The sequence below is a fragment of the Limtongia smithiae genome (assembly GCF_038497785.1).
Source record: "Limtongia smithiae strain NRRL Y-17922 unplaced genomic scaffold V1518scaffold_10, whole genome shotgun sequence".
Taxonomy (NCBI): domain Eukaryota; kingdom Fungi; phylum Ascomycota; class Lipomycetes; order Lipomycetales; family Lipomycetaceae; genus Limtongia; species Limtongia smithiae.
Genome location: NW_027117631.1, coordinates 439,622 through 453,295, shown reverse-complemented (window position 1 = coordinate 453,295; position 13,674 = coordinate 439,622). Strand labels below are relative to the sequence as shown.

At 54.7% G+C, this 13,674-nt stretch overlaps 8 protein-coding genes across 8 annotated transcripts; 3 read left to right on the top strand and 5 right to left on the bottom strand.

Annotated features, from left to right (window-relative positions):
• Positions 1-456: 456 nt before the first annotated feature.
• Positions 457-1,689, bottom strand: V1518DRAFT_376207 (aspartic peptidase domain-containing protein; the record flags this gene model as incomplete). Its single annotated transcript, XM_066901532.1, has 1 exon — positions 457-1,689. A coding segment is annotated over one exon (1,233 nt), but the record flags the coding sequence as incomplete, so codon positions are not given.
• Positions 1,690-1,956: 267 nt separating this feature from the next.
• V1518DRAFT_438776 (phosphatidic acid phosphatase type 2/haloperoxidase) lies at positions 1,957-2,779 on the bottom strand (the record flags this gene model as incomplete). Its single annotated transcript, XM_066906380.1, has 2 exons — positions 1,957-2,311; positions 2,430-2,779. 2 exons carry the CDS (start codon positions 2,777-2,779, stop codon positions 1,957-1,959), a joined length of 705 nt encoding a protein of 234 aa, XP_066758223.1.
• A 143-nt stretch (positions 2,780-2,922) lies between these two features.
• V1518DRAFT_420532 (uncharacterized protein) lies at positions 2,923-5,401 on the top strand. Its single transcript, XM_066905013.1, has 4 exons — positions 2,923-3,002; positions 3,088-3,166; positions 3,217-3,237; positions 3,287-5,401. Exons 1-4 carry the CDS (start codon positions 2,946-2,948, stop codon positions 4,930-4,932), a joined length of 1,803 nt encoding a protein of 600 aa, XP_066758222.1. The 5' UTR covers positions 2,923-2,945; the 3' UTR covers positions 4,933-5,401.
• On the bottom strand, positions 5,094-6,003 carry V1518DRAFT_420531 (peptidyl-prolyl cis-trans isomerase-like 3). The gene is made up of 3 exons (XM_066905012.1): positions 5,813-6,003; positions 5,525-5,764; positions 5,094-5,471 (listed from the first exon to the last, which is right to left on the bottom strand). Exons 1-3 carry the CDS (start codon positions 5,822-5,824, stop codon positions 5,241-5,243), a joined length of 483 nt encoding a protein of 160 aa, XP_066758221.1. The 5' UTR covers positions 5,825-6,003; the 3' UTR covers positions 5,094-5,240.
• On the top strand, positions 5,945-6,994 carry V1518DRAFT_420529 (uncharacterized protein). The gene is made up of 3 exons (XM_066905011.1): positions 5,945-6,146; positions 6,199-6,501; positions 6,576-6,994. Exons 1-3 carry the CDS (start codon positions 6,019-6,021, stop codon positions 6,904-6,906), a joined length of 762 nt encoding a protein of 253 aa, XP_066758220.1. The 5' UTR covers positions 5,945-6,018; the 3' UTR covers positions 6,907-6,994.
• Positions 6,995-7,803: 809 nt separating this feature from the next.
• On the bottom strand, positions 7,804-8,291 carry V1518DRAFT_438772 (Yippee/Mis18; the record flags this gene model as incomplete). The annotated part of the gene is made up of 3 exons (XM_066906379.1): positions 7,804-7,993; positions 8,096-8,139; positions 8,193-8,291. The coding sequence occupies 3 exons, from the start codon at positions 8,289-8,291 to the stop codon at positions 7,804-7,806; spliced, it is 333 nt and encodes a 110-aa protein (XP_066758219.1).
• Positions 8,292-8,768: 477 nt separating this feature from the next.
• On the top strand, positions 8,769-11,880 carry V1518DRAFT_420521 (protein-tyrosine phosphatase-like protein). The gene is made up of 2 exons (XM_066905010.1): positions 8,769-9,200; positions 9,261-11,880. Exons 1-2 carry the CDS (start codon positions 8,852-8,854, stop codon positions 11,573-11,575), a joined length of 2,664 nt encoding a protein of 887 aa, XP_066758218.1. The 5' UTR covers positions 8,769-8,851; the 3' UTR covers positions 11,576-11,880.
• V1518DRAFT_445493 (putative reticulon-like protein RtnA) lies at positions 11,726-13,467 on the bottom strand (the record flags this gene model as incomplete). The annotated part of the gene is made up of 6 exons (XM_066906463.1): positions 11,726-12,467; positions 12,515-12,584; positions 12,635-12,782; positions 12,851-12,908; positions 12,997-13,158; positions 13,428-13,467. 6 exons carry the CDS (start codon positions 13,465-13,467, stop codon positions 12,193-12,195), a joined length of 753 nt encoding a protein of 250 aa, XP_066758217.1. The 3' UTR covers positions 11,726-12,192.
• Positions 13,468-13,674: the final 207 nt, after the last annotated feature.

Genomic DNA, 13,674 nt, shown 5'->3' with positions numbered 1-13,674 from the left:
GGCGCTGACCAAGAAGCTAGCGGACAACACAGCACGCGAGAACAGGCCCGCTGCATCGTTGGCACCACTAGTGGAGACAACGGTGATCTCGACAAAGCCAGATCCGCTTGCAGTCGCGGCAGTGGGGGAGTTAGTGACCGGAATCGAGGATTCGGTTGTCGTGGCCTTTTTTGTTGTGGTCGAGCTCGCGGTGGCGGCTGCGGTTGTGTAGATTGTCTCTACAATTGTGGTGAGCACGATGAGACCACCGTTGGCGGCGGTCGCGATGATGTCGACGCCCGTGATGGTCGACGAGCAAATGCCTGTCGCGTTTGATGCCTCTGATGCGGAGCCAACGTACACGTAAGTCACACATAACGTCTCCGTGCCTTCCGCGGTCGCCGTCACGGATGCAGGCTCGAGTGTCGCGTAGGTAACAACAGTGGTGAGGTATGCGCCGGAGACAGTTGTGGGGATCGTGGTCGCGCTGCCACTGCCGGTGAGGCCTGTGGGAATGCCGGAGCTCTCGATCGCGACGATTTCAGTGATATTCGAGTCAGGCGCGGACTGGGCAAGGCCTATGGTCATGTGTTCGAGATCGAATACCGCATAAATACCGCGCATGAAGGGCTGGCCGAGGACGTAGAGCGAGCTGGAGGTAGACTTTATGTACATGAGACAGGTAGTGGAGCTGATCTGGAAGAACATCGAGTCCGCGTCGATCGGGATTTGAAGAGATCCTTCGAATTCGAGGATAAGCTGGTACGATGTGGGTACGGAGCTGCACTCGAACTCGTACATGTTATAGACATCACTTAGGCCAGTGGTGCCGTAGAGGTTCGCAATCTCCTTGACCACCGCGCTCGGCATGGTTGCGTACTCCAGCCGTGAGTCGAAAATGGCATAGATCTCGTCGATGTCGTCAACTTCTGGAGATGAGCCGCCAAAGACATTGATTTGACTGCCGCTCGTAGAGGACCGCACAGACACTCTCGTTACGGTCAGGTTGAAGTGTTCATATACGCCGGTGGAGACGGGGAGGTTCGAAAAGACCTGTAGCTCGCCAGCGAACTTTCCCAGGTCGATACCGCCAAAGATAAGCGAGCCTTCAGTAGCCTTCGCCTCGTTGAGCCAGATCGAGTACGCATTCAGATTCGTGATGTTGTCCTGCTTGAACTGCAGCGGGATGTTGGCGTACTCGGCAGATGCAACCTCATTGCCGATGTAGCCCAGACCAAGCACGCCGTACGAGGCGGAGGCGGTGGTGGCGTAGCCGAACTGGAACGTCGTGAAGTTTTCGTCAGCGACAGAGAAGGTGTCGGCGATGTAGTATCCGGATGCCCCCTTCCCGTCGGTGTAGGAGATGGAGAAGTCAATGGCGAGGTCTGCAAGGGTGGACGAGGCCGATGCATTGTACGTCGGGCAGTAATCAGCAGTGGACGTGGTGCAAGATCCCGGTGCATGGACCCAGGTATCGCCGGCGTCGGTGGAGGCCTGGATGTAGAAGGTCTTCTCGGGCGTGCCAACGACGACCTTTGCGAGGTATGCGGTAGAGCCGTAGTTGACTAGGTCGACGGCGGCGGTGCCGGCGACGTCACTACGGACGACGAGGTGGCCCGCCGCGCGGCATGAGGCGGGGAGAAACAGCAAAGCAGCGTTGAGCGCGAGCAGTGCGGCACGCTGCCTGGACCAGAGCGGAGGAGCGCGCATTGAGGTGTGGTGCCTGTGGAGAGGATACAGAGGAGGGCGAGGAAGGAGGGAAGAGGATGAGGAGGATGCCGATGGGGAGACTGGAAAACTAGACCTGCGTTCGCGTGGCTGGGGGGACCCTTGTTCAATTTAGCCTAATCCGGCACTCTGTACACAATATGCTCTCAGGGTATTTTTGGGCTGCGTCATCGCAAACTGCAACTTCCACATCTTCTCTCTCAATGCAAATATCTATCCTTATAGCTGATGGTAGCTGGTTCTATGTCCTCACGCCGTCCGCACCGCCTTGTCCTCTGCGTGCGCATGCTCTCCCGTCAACTCCACGCCCCGCCGCCATGCAACATACTCATCCGCCACGAACGCGCGGTAAGGTGCGGTGTCCTTGATTAGCCACTTGCGCGCGATCGGGGTGTCGAGAAGCAGCGCGATGATGCCCAGTGCGCGCAACAGCGCGACGCCAAAACACCAGAGCGCGCCCTCGATCGTGCCAAGCAGCAGCCCGATGACGACCTGCCCCGCGGTGTGATAGTACAAGTACACCCGCGAGACGCAGACTGCGATAGTAAGCAGCACAAGAGCCAATGTGCGCGATCTGCGCTTTGCTGGTGTGAAGTGGTGTGCCCTAGTGGTTGAAGTTAGTAGTGTTGTAGGGCGAGACAAGCGGTCGCGCTGACAAAGTTCCAGCTGCAGCGCAGCGATCGCGCACACAGCGGCGCGCGAACGTTGCCACTGCGTCTCACCTGAAGTACATCCAGAGGCAGATGTATGTCGCGTAGAAGCCCATGAACTGCGCGTGCGCGGAGGGCATGCCGAAGCCGAGGCTATCAGGCGAGTGCGCGTCGTGGTAGCGCGGGCGATCCTGGCGCACGATGCGCTTGAGCACCGAATTGGACGCCTCGCACGCAAGCTGCCCGAGCAACAGCAGCAGCGTCTCGGCCTCACGGCGCGAACAGATCATGGTCGCGTACACGACGAGAATGGTCTGCGGCGCAAGCGAGACCCACGCGAATGCGTTCGCGAGAGGGTCGTCGGCATCGTAGTAGACATGCGTAAACCGCAGGGACGCCGGCGGCGGCGGAGGGCAGGTCATGCCGGCAGAGAGAAGACGTGGGGAATGGGAAAGTTGGTAGACGTGTTAAGACGCGAAGCAGAGACGCAGATTCATCACGTGACTAGGCCGTGCGGCGCGACGGTGATCTGCGGGTGACGTTCACTACACCGACCTCTGCAGCCATCATCGCCGCCAACAGACCGCAATGGCAAGCCAGAAGTCCATAGCCGAGCTCGCGGAGGAGTGGCTAGCACTCGACCAGGTGTGTGTTGCTTGCGGACGTGTTCTTGCGTCGTCGCTGCACCTCCAGGGTTCACCACTGACGCCCCTTCTCTTCCCTGTCTTAGAACCCGAGCACGCGGCGACAGATCCAGGATCTCCTAGACAAGAACAATATCGCCGAGCTCGAACGCCGTCTGCGAAAACGTGAGTATTAAATTACTTCTTGCTCTGCAATTGGCGCTAACACACAGTAGGCATCCAATTTGGCACCGCAGGTATGCTCCATCGAACGCCCCACACTCACGCCAACTAATCTTGCCGCAGGTCTACGCGCCCGCCTCCAGGCGGGTTTTAGTCGCATGAACGACCTCACCGTATTGCAAGCATCACAGGGCCTTGCCATCTACGTCGCAAAGACCATCCTCGACGCCAAGAGCAAAGGCATCGTCATTGGTCACGACCACCGTCACCACTCCCTAGAGTTCGCACATCTCACCGCGTGCGCTTTCATCGCCCGCGGCTTCCGCATCTATTATTATAGTGAGCTTGTGCATACGCCTCTTGTGCCTTATGGCGTCGACATGTTTGGTGCTGCATGCGGGGTCATGATCACCGCGAGTCATAACCCCGCCATGGACAATGGCTACAAGGTATACTGGACCAATGGGTGCCAGATCATCCCACCACATGACAAAGGCATCGCACAATGCATTGAAGAGAACTTCGAGCCCTGGGTCTGGGATAAGCTAATTGTCAACACGTCTCCCCTCGTCATGCGGCCTCTGCAGCAGGTCACCGACGCATACTTCGCCGACCTCAACACTCTTGCCGACGGGCTCAAAATCAATCCCCAGATGCGTTTCGTCTACACCCCAATGCATGGCGTTGGCAAGGTATACGCTCTGCGTGCATCCTCGCTCGTCGGCGCGGTCGAGGATGTTAATCTATTTTTGGTCCCAGAGCAGGCCGAGCCCGATCCAGACTTCCCCACTGTCGAGTTTCCAAACCCGGAAGAACAGGGTGCGCTTGCGCTTGCGCTTAAGACAGCCGACAGCAAAGGCATCTCGCTTGTGCTCGCGACAGACCCAGACGCAGATCGGTTTAGCGCCGCGGTGAAAGGCGCCGACGGTAAGTGGACGCAGCTGACCGGCAACGAACTCGGCATATTATTCGCGTACTTTTTATACAACACAGAGAAGGACAAGAAGTCGAGACCAATCGCTATGCTGAGCTCGACTGCCTCCTCGCAGATTCTGCGGTCCTTCGCCGAGACCGAGGGATTCTACTATGAAGAAACACTCACCGGCTTTAAGTGGATCGGCAATCGCGCCATGCACCTCGCAAGCAAGGGCTACAACGTCCTTTTTGGATTTGAAGAGGCGATCGGATACATGTTCAAGGGCCTTTCCAATGACAAAGACGGCATCGCGGCATTTGTCATGTTCATCAAACTTCTGTGCTGGATAGAAGACACCATCAGCGGCGTAATTATGACCCGTGCGCAGGGCATCCTTCTATGTCTTGAGGAGATCTATTCAAAATATGGCTACTTTGAGGACAAAAACTCGTACTACGTCGTCCTGGACCCCGCGGTTACAGCGCGGATTTTCAACTCGATTCGAAGAGCCGTTCCCGCGCCGGCTGATGATCCGGAGAAATACACATACCCACCGATGGTCGGCTCGCGCAGGGTCACATACTGGCGCGACCTCACTCTCGGCTACGACTCGTCGACACCGGACCACAAGCCACTACTCCCCGTTTCAAAGTCTTCTGAGATGATCACCGCGATGCTCGACGACTGCGTACGACTAACTGTTCGCGGCAGCGGTACAGAGCCGAAACTCAAAGTTTACGTCGAGGCGAAATCAACATCGCGGGAACTGTCAAAGAAAATGGCGAACGAGGTCTGGGACGACTTGGAACGGGAGTGGTTCAAGCCATCAGAAACCGGGCTCCTCGGGCCATAGGCCAGACATGCTCCTCTTATTTATGCTCATTTTTGCACCTTTGCTTATCTTGGTTGTAGTTTGCTCACGCATGTATCTTTTACGGCGCTGGTTACTCGCTGATTGGTCTCGGCCACACGTTTTGTCCCCATATTTCATTTCCCTTTTGATTGTTGCTCACACCATCATATGCTGTCTATTTGCTTTTGTAATTATATATAGCGCTAGGAGTATGTAAGATTGCATGATACGCTAATCTGTTCGGCGTACGTATGTACAGAAATTTTATTGCAGTCCCTATAGTACATTGGATGTAGTAGATGTGGTGCTTATGCGAGGGGGTTGGCATGGATGGTGACGGACTTGAGGTACACGGGGGTTAGAGGGCGGTTTTTCTTGTCGACGGGGAGGGATTCGAGCTCAGCGAGCGTGGTGTCAGCGCCGTCGATGACTTTGCCAAAGACGGTGTACTTCCCGTCCAGGTGCACGTGTTTGTCATATGTAATGAAGAATTGGCTGCCGTTTGTATTCGGTCCGGAGTTGGCCATCGACACGATGCCCTGCACACATATCAGTACATCACCTAGTGAAGGAAAGAGTGAAGCGAACGTACCCGCCCGTTGTGCCGTAGCGTGGGCTTAATCTCGTCCTCAAACTTATCTCCCCAAATCGACGCGCCGCCCTTTCCAGTGCCGGTAGGATCGCCCATTTGCACCATAAACCCCTTGATGTCGCGGTGGATCTTGGTGTGGTCGTAGTACCCCGACGCGCAGAGCGCAAGGAAGTTCTCGGCGGTCTTGGGCACTGCGTCGCAGAAGATCTCGAGTTTCAGGTCGCCGAGGTCGGTGTGTAGCTTCGTAGGTTAGTGTGCTGTTGAGGAATAAGACGGTGTAGGACGTACTGTGACCGACATTCTCCCTTATGCCCGCGGACGGCGGGGATCAAAATGGGAAACTACAGTGGCGATGGCGATGACGATGACGACGTAAATGCACAAATTATGCGTGGGAGTCCGCGATCTTATCGCGTGGCGATGGAGGCAACCAACACTTCCACCTTCTTGTAGTTACTGTGCGTATGAACAAATTGTAGTACACACACTTTACGATGACGACGCGATACACCGCGGCAATAACAGCCGCCGAGAAGGATGTCGTACTACCGCAGTTCGTGAACAAAGGACTCTTTGGTGGCGCCATCACCATTGATCTCCCCGACGGCTTTCTTGACGCTAGGTATGTCTGTCCAGGTCCTCGGTGACTTTATATGCTAACAAGCACTGCACAGCACATTCAGGCAAGTCCCCGACAATCAAGAAGTCTTCGTCTCGCAAGACTCCTCAGAAACAAATGACACTTCAATAATCATCGAACTTGTTGAGCGCCTCGAACTAGAGTGCTCACCGAGTCCGCGCGAGAGAGATGGCGCGGTCTTGCATGATCCGTTAAATGCGCCGCGAATGACGGCACAGGATACGGACGAGGATTTGCAGGCCGTACAGGCACATTACGAGGAGATTGCGAGTATTAATTCAAGTATATCTGGAGCGAGTATAGTTGATATTGGAAATGTTGCAGTGCCAAAACTACCGTATGTGTTCAGTTTCGTACTGTTTTTGCTTTGCTCTCGTGTGATTCAGCTAACGCGCTATGTTCGCCTGGCAGATCATTTGTATCCGCATACCTCATCACCGGCACTCAAATCACCGAGAAATGGGGCCACCGTTCCTCCCATGCCTCATCCTCCATACAAGAAATGTTTCTAATACTCACACTCGGCGTCGTCCGAATCCCCGAGAAATCAACTGACGTACTGATCTCATTCAATTACGCACAACCATGCACGCCCGACCTCGAGCGTGCGTTCTCGGACGACAATGGCTATGTCGCGGGTGTGCAAGGGGATGATGTGTTGCAACGTATTGCACATGTGCAGTGTGTTGCGAAGAAGACTATTTCGTCGATTAATGTAATTAATTGGGGTCTGTTTCAGTGAGAGGTGGGTGGTCATGGAGCATATGCATGTAGCTTATGTTTTTTTGTAAATAGCTGGTGTGATGTGGAATATATTGATTCATGCATTACGTACACAATGAAACTAAGCCAGCAGACACATACATCCATCACTGTCAATTCGACGCTCCCATCCAGAGTTCAAAAACTCATGTGACTTATGTTCAGGATTTGTTTTCAGAGTATGAGAGATCAGTAATTTAAATTTTGGAAATTTTGGACAGGCTGTCCGAGTGGTTAAGGAGTTTGACTTGAATTTTCAATTCTAGACATCAAATGCGGTTCCCGCGCGTAGGTTCGAATCCTGCGTCTGTCGAAATTTTTTTTAGCTCATCATTCGATTTTGCTCTATAAGATCGGGTCTAAATGATCAGGCATTTTTAGTTTTGATCTGGCACGAAGAGAGTAGATACATTAAGGAATATATGATGCAATAGACGAGTCTAATGCGTAACCCGGGGAATTGGGTAATATGTAGGACACGCGAGCCGGACCACTGAACAAACTAGATACTAGTGCCACCAACGAATCCATAATAATTAGCTAATACCAAGTCGACACAAAAGAGCAATACCAATTCACAGTAAGATTGAGGAGAGAGAGCACATTCGGGCGATTGCGGATCACAACAGAGCGCGGAGAAGAATGCGACAGAAAAACGCCAATTGGCAACACTCCAAATTAGGTAAAGCACAAAAAACAAAAAAAACACCGGACTGCCGTAGTTATAGAATATGAGTTGACCGAGAGAGATGAACGCCGGTGCGCAGGTGCTGGGCAACCTGGAGAGGGGTGAAGAAGAACAGGAGCCGAAGAAGAGGAAAACCGGGGTCGCCGAGGAAATGCAAAACCAGAAAACTTATGGAAGTGAAGGTCGGTACTACTTGCGGTGGACGATGAGCTCGATCTCGAGGATGAATTTGCCCTCCTTGTACCGCTCGGCCTGCTCGTACGCCTTCTCATAGCGCCAGCCGACACAGGTACCACACTGGCGGCAATAGATATCACAGACCTTGTGCTCGCCGGTGGTCATGGAACGCTTTTCAGGCGCGGAGAGGGTGACGTTGACGCTGGAGAGGGGATGTTGTCAGCATGGTGTAAGCGGCGCGGGTTGGGGAACGGAGGGGAGAGGAAGCGTGAAAGAGAAGGGCAAAGTGACAAGGAGTACGGACACAGTGTTGAAAAGAAATGCCTTGCCATGCTGTCCGTGGAAGTTCTAATGTGGTCTTAGTACGAAATCAGAGGGGTCAGAGAGCACGGAGCGCGAACCCGGGAAGCGATGTCATTGTGCCTCGAGAGATGGGTGTTGCAGACCTTGCAGGCGTAGATGTTGTAGTCGTCAAGATACACATTGTACCGCAGCCCCATGGTTGCGGTGGGGGCGTAGTACTTGGGGCGGCAGACAGAGGGCGAGGTCTTGAAAAAGCGGACGGAGTGGAGCAGCGAGTGAGCTGGCGGGGATCGTGGTCGCGGGAGTCGAGGTGGGTTTGTGGGTGTTGGGAGTTCGTTGGGACGTTGCTGACCGCGGGGCTTGTGGCGCGTCGATCAGAGTGCCGCGGCGGCATCTTGCAGACGTACGCTACACAGAATTCAACTAACAACAGCTAGGTACCTCTTCTACCGTCCGTGTTTTCCAGCTAAAGAACCTGGGTGGTATTCGACGGCCCAGTTGGCGAAGATCTCGGTGGAGCGCGCCGCACGTGCGCACTAGGGCGCATCGGGCAGTACCTGCAACCTTAACTTCCCCTGATTCACCGCGTGATACCTTGCCTACCCGGTAATCACGTGATCGTCACGGCTGGCTTATCGACGGACTCGAGGACCCAACCCAACATCCTCTGTCCTCCGCAGACACCAGGACTCCTCTGGTCCTGCTCTGCTCTGCCTCTGTTTCTTTCTGTCGCTTTGTATACTTACCAGGGCCCGCAATGATAAATCAGGTCAGCGATGTCGAGCTCGTGCGCCGCGGCGTGCACATACGCGGCAGTCTGCAACTCACCACGCACCATCTCATTTTCCGCCCCGACCCCCCAGCTGCGCCAGGGCCCGGCACGGTGGTATCTCCCCAGGAGAAGACTGCCATTATGGCTGCGCACCGTGAAGTGTGGGTGTGCTACCCCATCCTTGCGTACGTCGAGCGACGACCGTACTCTTCCTTCACTGGCTTTGCGGCCATGCGCATCCGGTGTCGCGATTTCGTGTTCATGTCGATGCATTTCTTCAACGAGCAGGACTGCCGGGCCGTGTATGACACGCTGATGAAATTAGCCTGTGTTCGTAAGTCTTGCTTTCGCCAGATTGTTTACATTAGCGCAGTGGGCGACTGACACATCACAGCATCCGTGGACCGTCTGTACGCATTCTACTACCACCCCGGCTCCGCCGAGCGCAACGTCAATACTTGGACCATCTACGACCCCATCAAGGAATTCCAGCGCATGGGCGTCGGCACGACTAACTCTGCCTGGCGCTTCACCAGCATCAACTCCTCCTACGACTTCTGTCCGACCTACCCCGCCCTCCTCGTTGTGCCTGCCGGCATACCGGACTCTGTGCTCGCGTATGCGGGTAAGTACCGTTCTAAGGCGCGCATTCCGACGTTGTCGTACATCCACGCGCTCAATAATTGCACAATCACACGTTGTTCGCAGCCGCTGGTGGGCCTAAAACAGCACCGCTCGGCGCAGGACGAGCGCTTCATCCACGCGATTTTCTCGACGACGCAGGTACCTAATACCTACGGCGCATCGCAGGAGAACCTCATCGTCGACGCACGCCCGACCACAAATGCATTTGCGCAGACCGCACTCGGCGCCGGCACAGAGAACATGGAGAACTACAAGTTCGCGCGGAAAGTGTATCTCGGTATCGACAACATCCACGTAATGCGGGATTCGCTTAGTAAAGTCTACGAAGCGCTCCGGGACAGCGACATCACACCGCTGCCACCAAACCGCGAATTGTTGCACAAGTCTAACTGGTTGAAGCACATTTCAACAATCATGGAAGGTGCGGTGCTCATGGGCGAGCGCATCCATTATTACCACTCCCACGTCCTCGTGCACTGCTCTGACGGCTGGGACCGCACCGCGCAACTCTCCTCCCTCGCGCAGATTTTCCTCGATCCATACTTCCGCACGATCGATGGGTTTATCACGGTCGTCGAGAAGGAATGGATCTCCTTCGGCCACCGGTTCATGGAGCGCTGCGGCTTTTTGGCGAGCGAGAAGGCCTTTGTGCAGTTATCGGAAAAGAGTGCGACGGGAGGCGGCGGGAGCGGCACCGGCTATTACGGTAGCGCACAGATGAGTACGGCGGAGAAGGCTTTCTCCAGCGTCATGTCCGCTGCCAAATCTGCCGCCGAGCGCGCCGCCGCGGCGGCTGCAGGCGGCGGCGGTGGTGGCGGCGGGGCAGGGTACAGTAACGGCAACTCCAACGCCGCCCCCGGCGAAGGCAACAGCGGCAACGGTAGTGGCTCGAATATCAAATACACTGCGCCGATTTTCCATCAGTTCCTCGACTGCGTGTACCAACTTCTTCGCCAATTCCCCGACCGCTTCGAATTCTCCGAGCGTTTCCTCCGCAGGATGCTATACCATCTCTACTCATGCCAGTACGGCACGTTCTTGTACAATAACGAAAAAGACCGGGTAGACGCGGATGTCGCACATCGCGCGCAGAGTGTGTGGGATTACTTTGTTGTGCGGAAACGCGAGTTTGTGAATCCGCGGTATAATCCCGAATTGGACGCGGCGGACAAAGGTGCGAACGCGGTGTTGTTCCCGGATCCCAAGAATGTGCGGTGGTGGCATGAGGTATTTGGCCGGACGGAGGAGGAGATGTCGGTCGTCACGTTGCAGGGAATCGGTAGTACCGCGACGGCGCATGCCGTGGTGCAGAGTCGGCGGAAGCAGCAGCAGCAGCAGTTGCATGGGCATCATCACCACCATGCGCACCACGCGACGCAGCAAGCGAAAGCACCCACGCAACGCTACACCGCAGCGCCTACTACCGCCGCACAGCAAGATCCCGGCGCCTCAGTGTACGATGCTTGGAAGGACACAGCAACCTCAACCATTTCCTCCTGGGCCCAAGCCCTCGCAGACTCCTCTGCTAACACCTGGGCGAACGCGACCGCTGTCTACGCCGACGCCGCGACTGGCGGACTTGGTAGTGGCATATACTCCGTCGATGATACTGAGGATGACGAACATAACGAAAAAGTCTCTGCAAGCTCGCCATACGCTGCCTCCACGCCTGAGCTAGCTACAGCAGCACAGACGCCGTTACCGACATACGCGTCGCCATCCACATCATCCACGTCTTCTTTCTCAACCACATCCTCCTCAGCCGCCACAGCACTTCCCCCACTCTCCTCCTCATTTTCCGCATCTTCAGGCACCGCGACATTCTCACGCATGCCCCTCGCGGGCCTCACACACACTACCCCATCGTCACCACCAAAGTCATCCGCTAACATCACAGCCACTGCAGCCGTCACTGCTTCCGCCGGTGACCTCTCCGATGAAGAAGCCGACGTCAATGCGGAAGCAATGAGCAAATTTGCCGCGTTGGATATAGATCCACTCGAAAAATATTCCTTGACACACCGCGGTGGCGCCATTGAGGATTACATCCCCGAGACCGAGTAGCCAAACAAACTCGTGTTCACGACTGTTCAAGTCCCGGCTGGTATATAGTTTGGCTACAAGCTGGCTGCGGAGTTTGACTTAAAAAACTGTTTATGACAAAATTCTACACCTCTTGTAACTCCTGCTTCTTGCTCAAGTGTATAATATGATAGTTGACTAGCTCCTTGACAACAAATGGATTTATGTACCATTACAAGTTGTCAGTTAAGTCGAAAGGCAAGTTTCTGGGTTTCCATCTCAAACAAGGCCCTGTTTAAATAGGACGATAAAACTTGCATGCATTCATGCTAGTACATAAACAATGCTGAGAAAACGTAAGTTAAAGAGAAAAAATAAAATCAAGCACAAACAGTTGAATTTCAAGTCGCACGCTTCCCTATTCTTTCCCTATTATTTCCCGTATCTTTCTTCCTGTCGCATTCTTCCTCCGTCGTTCGTCTTCTGCTGTGTTTCATAGCTCATTCCTTGGTTCTGTTGCACACGAAGAAAACAAGTAAAATGTCAAGTTCCGTTACGTCTAAAATCTGCCCCCGTCCCGCACAATCATCGCACACCGTGAACAGACACAAAAAAGATCAGTGGTATATACGAAGAGCTGAATATTTCCATCACCACATTTACTCGGTTGCAGCGGGGGAGGCAGCGACGGGCTCCGTGGCAGCCGGAGCAGGGACCGGAGGGATACCGGAGGAGCGCTTGTAACCGACCTTGTCGAGGGCGACCTGGACCTGGGCCTGGACGGCCTGGATGGCGATGTCGGCCTTTGCGCCGACCTTGGCTTTAGCGATGTCGATCTGCTTCTCAGCAGCACTGTTAGCGCAGGCGAGAGCATCATCAATCTCCTTTTCGAACTTGATGTACACAAGTGGTGCCGTGAAAGCGGTGATCGTGACTGCGGAGGTTAGAGTGGGAGAGGTCAGGGAGAAAGGGAGGACATACCGATGAAGCACAGGCCGTACAGGGAGACGAACTTGATTAGGTGGTACACAAAGTACGACGAAAAGAAGGCCTGCACTAATTAGGTACTCTTAATCAATTGTACGTGGTGTGTGCACTCACAGCAACGGTAGTCTTGAAATCCTCGACAAAAATGATCTGTTGGACTTCGACGAGACCAAAGTTGATCAGCGTGAGGATGCCATCGAAGTACGGCTCGACAACGGTCTTCTGAACTGTGAAATAGGTGCCAGACTTGCCGACAAACGAACTGCGGTGGGACGGGCCTAGTTAGCGGGAATGGCGGAATCTGCATTGATGATCTGCGCGGGACAGTACCTAATGAAGCCGGGGCTTTTCTTGATCGTTCGACCAGCAAACTCGACAGCGACGGCGGCTATACACAGGTCAGCGTCTGTACTAGCATATGACTAACAAAGTGCAACGTAGTCAAAGATTTCGTGACACATGAACGGGATACGTACTGCCAAAAGCGATGTAGGCGAGGTTGAACAGCAGCTTAGTGATGCTGACGGTGTGAACGAGCACAAGCGAGCCAATGATGCCGGAGAATACGCCGCCAGAAACGTATGTGTTCTTCCAGGTAAGCACGTCCTTGGCAGCGAGCTTATACTTTTGGATTTCGGCTGCAGAAAAAATATTAGCAGTGGGGCGACGGACCGGGTGCGCGGAGTAGATCACCGGCGCGGGCGACGGTGGACAGCCACTGCGACGCGAAAAGAGGGGATCTGGTGAGCTTGTTAGTTATCAATCGCAGTAGCAAGGACCGATCTGCGTGGTGGCCTCCCTGTGCTGGGCGAGAGGGACCAACAGGAGTGAATGAGGCCACGCGACAAGGGTCCGGCCCGGGACGCTGCGCGGCCGGCGGAGGGGAAGCGATGGGAAGAGAACGTACACACACACGAGTCGGCAACTGCGGCGGCGGAGGCAGACATTGCGAGGAGTAACTTTGGCGGGGAGGAGGAGTGTGGCGATGAGGACGGCGGAGTGGAAGAGGGTGCAGAGGAAGACCGTGATCGGATCGGCCCGCTGGTGGTTGGTTGACGAACATGACGACAGCACCCTAGCCCTAATTTAGGGTTCGTGCGCGGCTCGAACTCAAACCGAAACCCTTATCGCATTAATAATTTGTCTCCGCGCAC

Coding starts and splice junctions, on each gene's coding strand:
- V1518DRAFT_420532 (XM_066905013.1), top strand. CDS start 2,946: ATGGCAAGCCAGAAGTCCATAGCCGAGCTCGCGGAGGAGTGGCTAGCA. Junction 3,003..3,087: donor AGTGGCTAGCACTCGACCAG/GTGTGTGTTGCT, acceptor TCCCTGTCTTAG/AACCCGAGCACGCGGCGACA. Junction 3,167..3,216: donor CGAACGCCGTCTGCGAAAAC/GTGAGTATTAAA, acceptor AACACACAGTAG/GCATCCAATTTGGCACCGCA.
- V1518DRAFT_420531 (XM_066905012.1), bottom strand. Junction 5,472..5,524: donor CGCTACGGCACAACGGGCGG/GTACGTTCGCTT, acceptor ATATGTGTGCAG/GGCATCGTGTCGATGGCCAA.
- V1518DRAFT_420529 (XM_066905011.1), top strand. CDS start 6,019: ATGACGACGCGATACACCGCGGCAATAACAGCCGCCGAGAAGGATGTC. Junction 6,147..6,198: donor GACGGCTTTCTTGACGCTAG/GTATGTCTGTCC, acceptor AGCACTGCACAG/CACATTCAGGCAAGTCCCCG. Junction 6,502..6,575: donor GTTGCAGTGCCAAAACTACC/GTATGTGTTCAG, acceptor TTCGCCTGGCAG/ATCATTTGTATCCGCATACC.
- V1518DRAFT_420521 (XM_066905010.1), top strand. CDS start 8,852: ATGATAAATCAGGTCAGCGATGTCGAGCTCGTGCGCCGCGGCGTGCAC. Junction 9,201..9,260: donor GATGAAATTAGCCTGTGTTC/GTAAGTCTTGCT, acceptor GACACATCACAG/CATCCGTGGACCGTCTGTAC.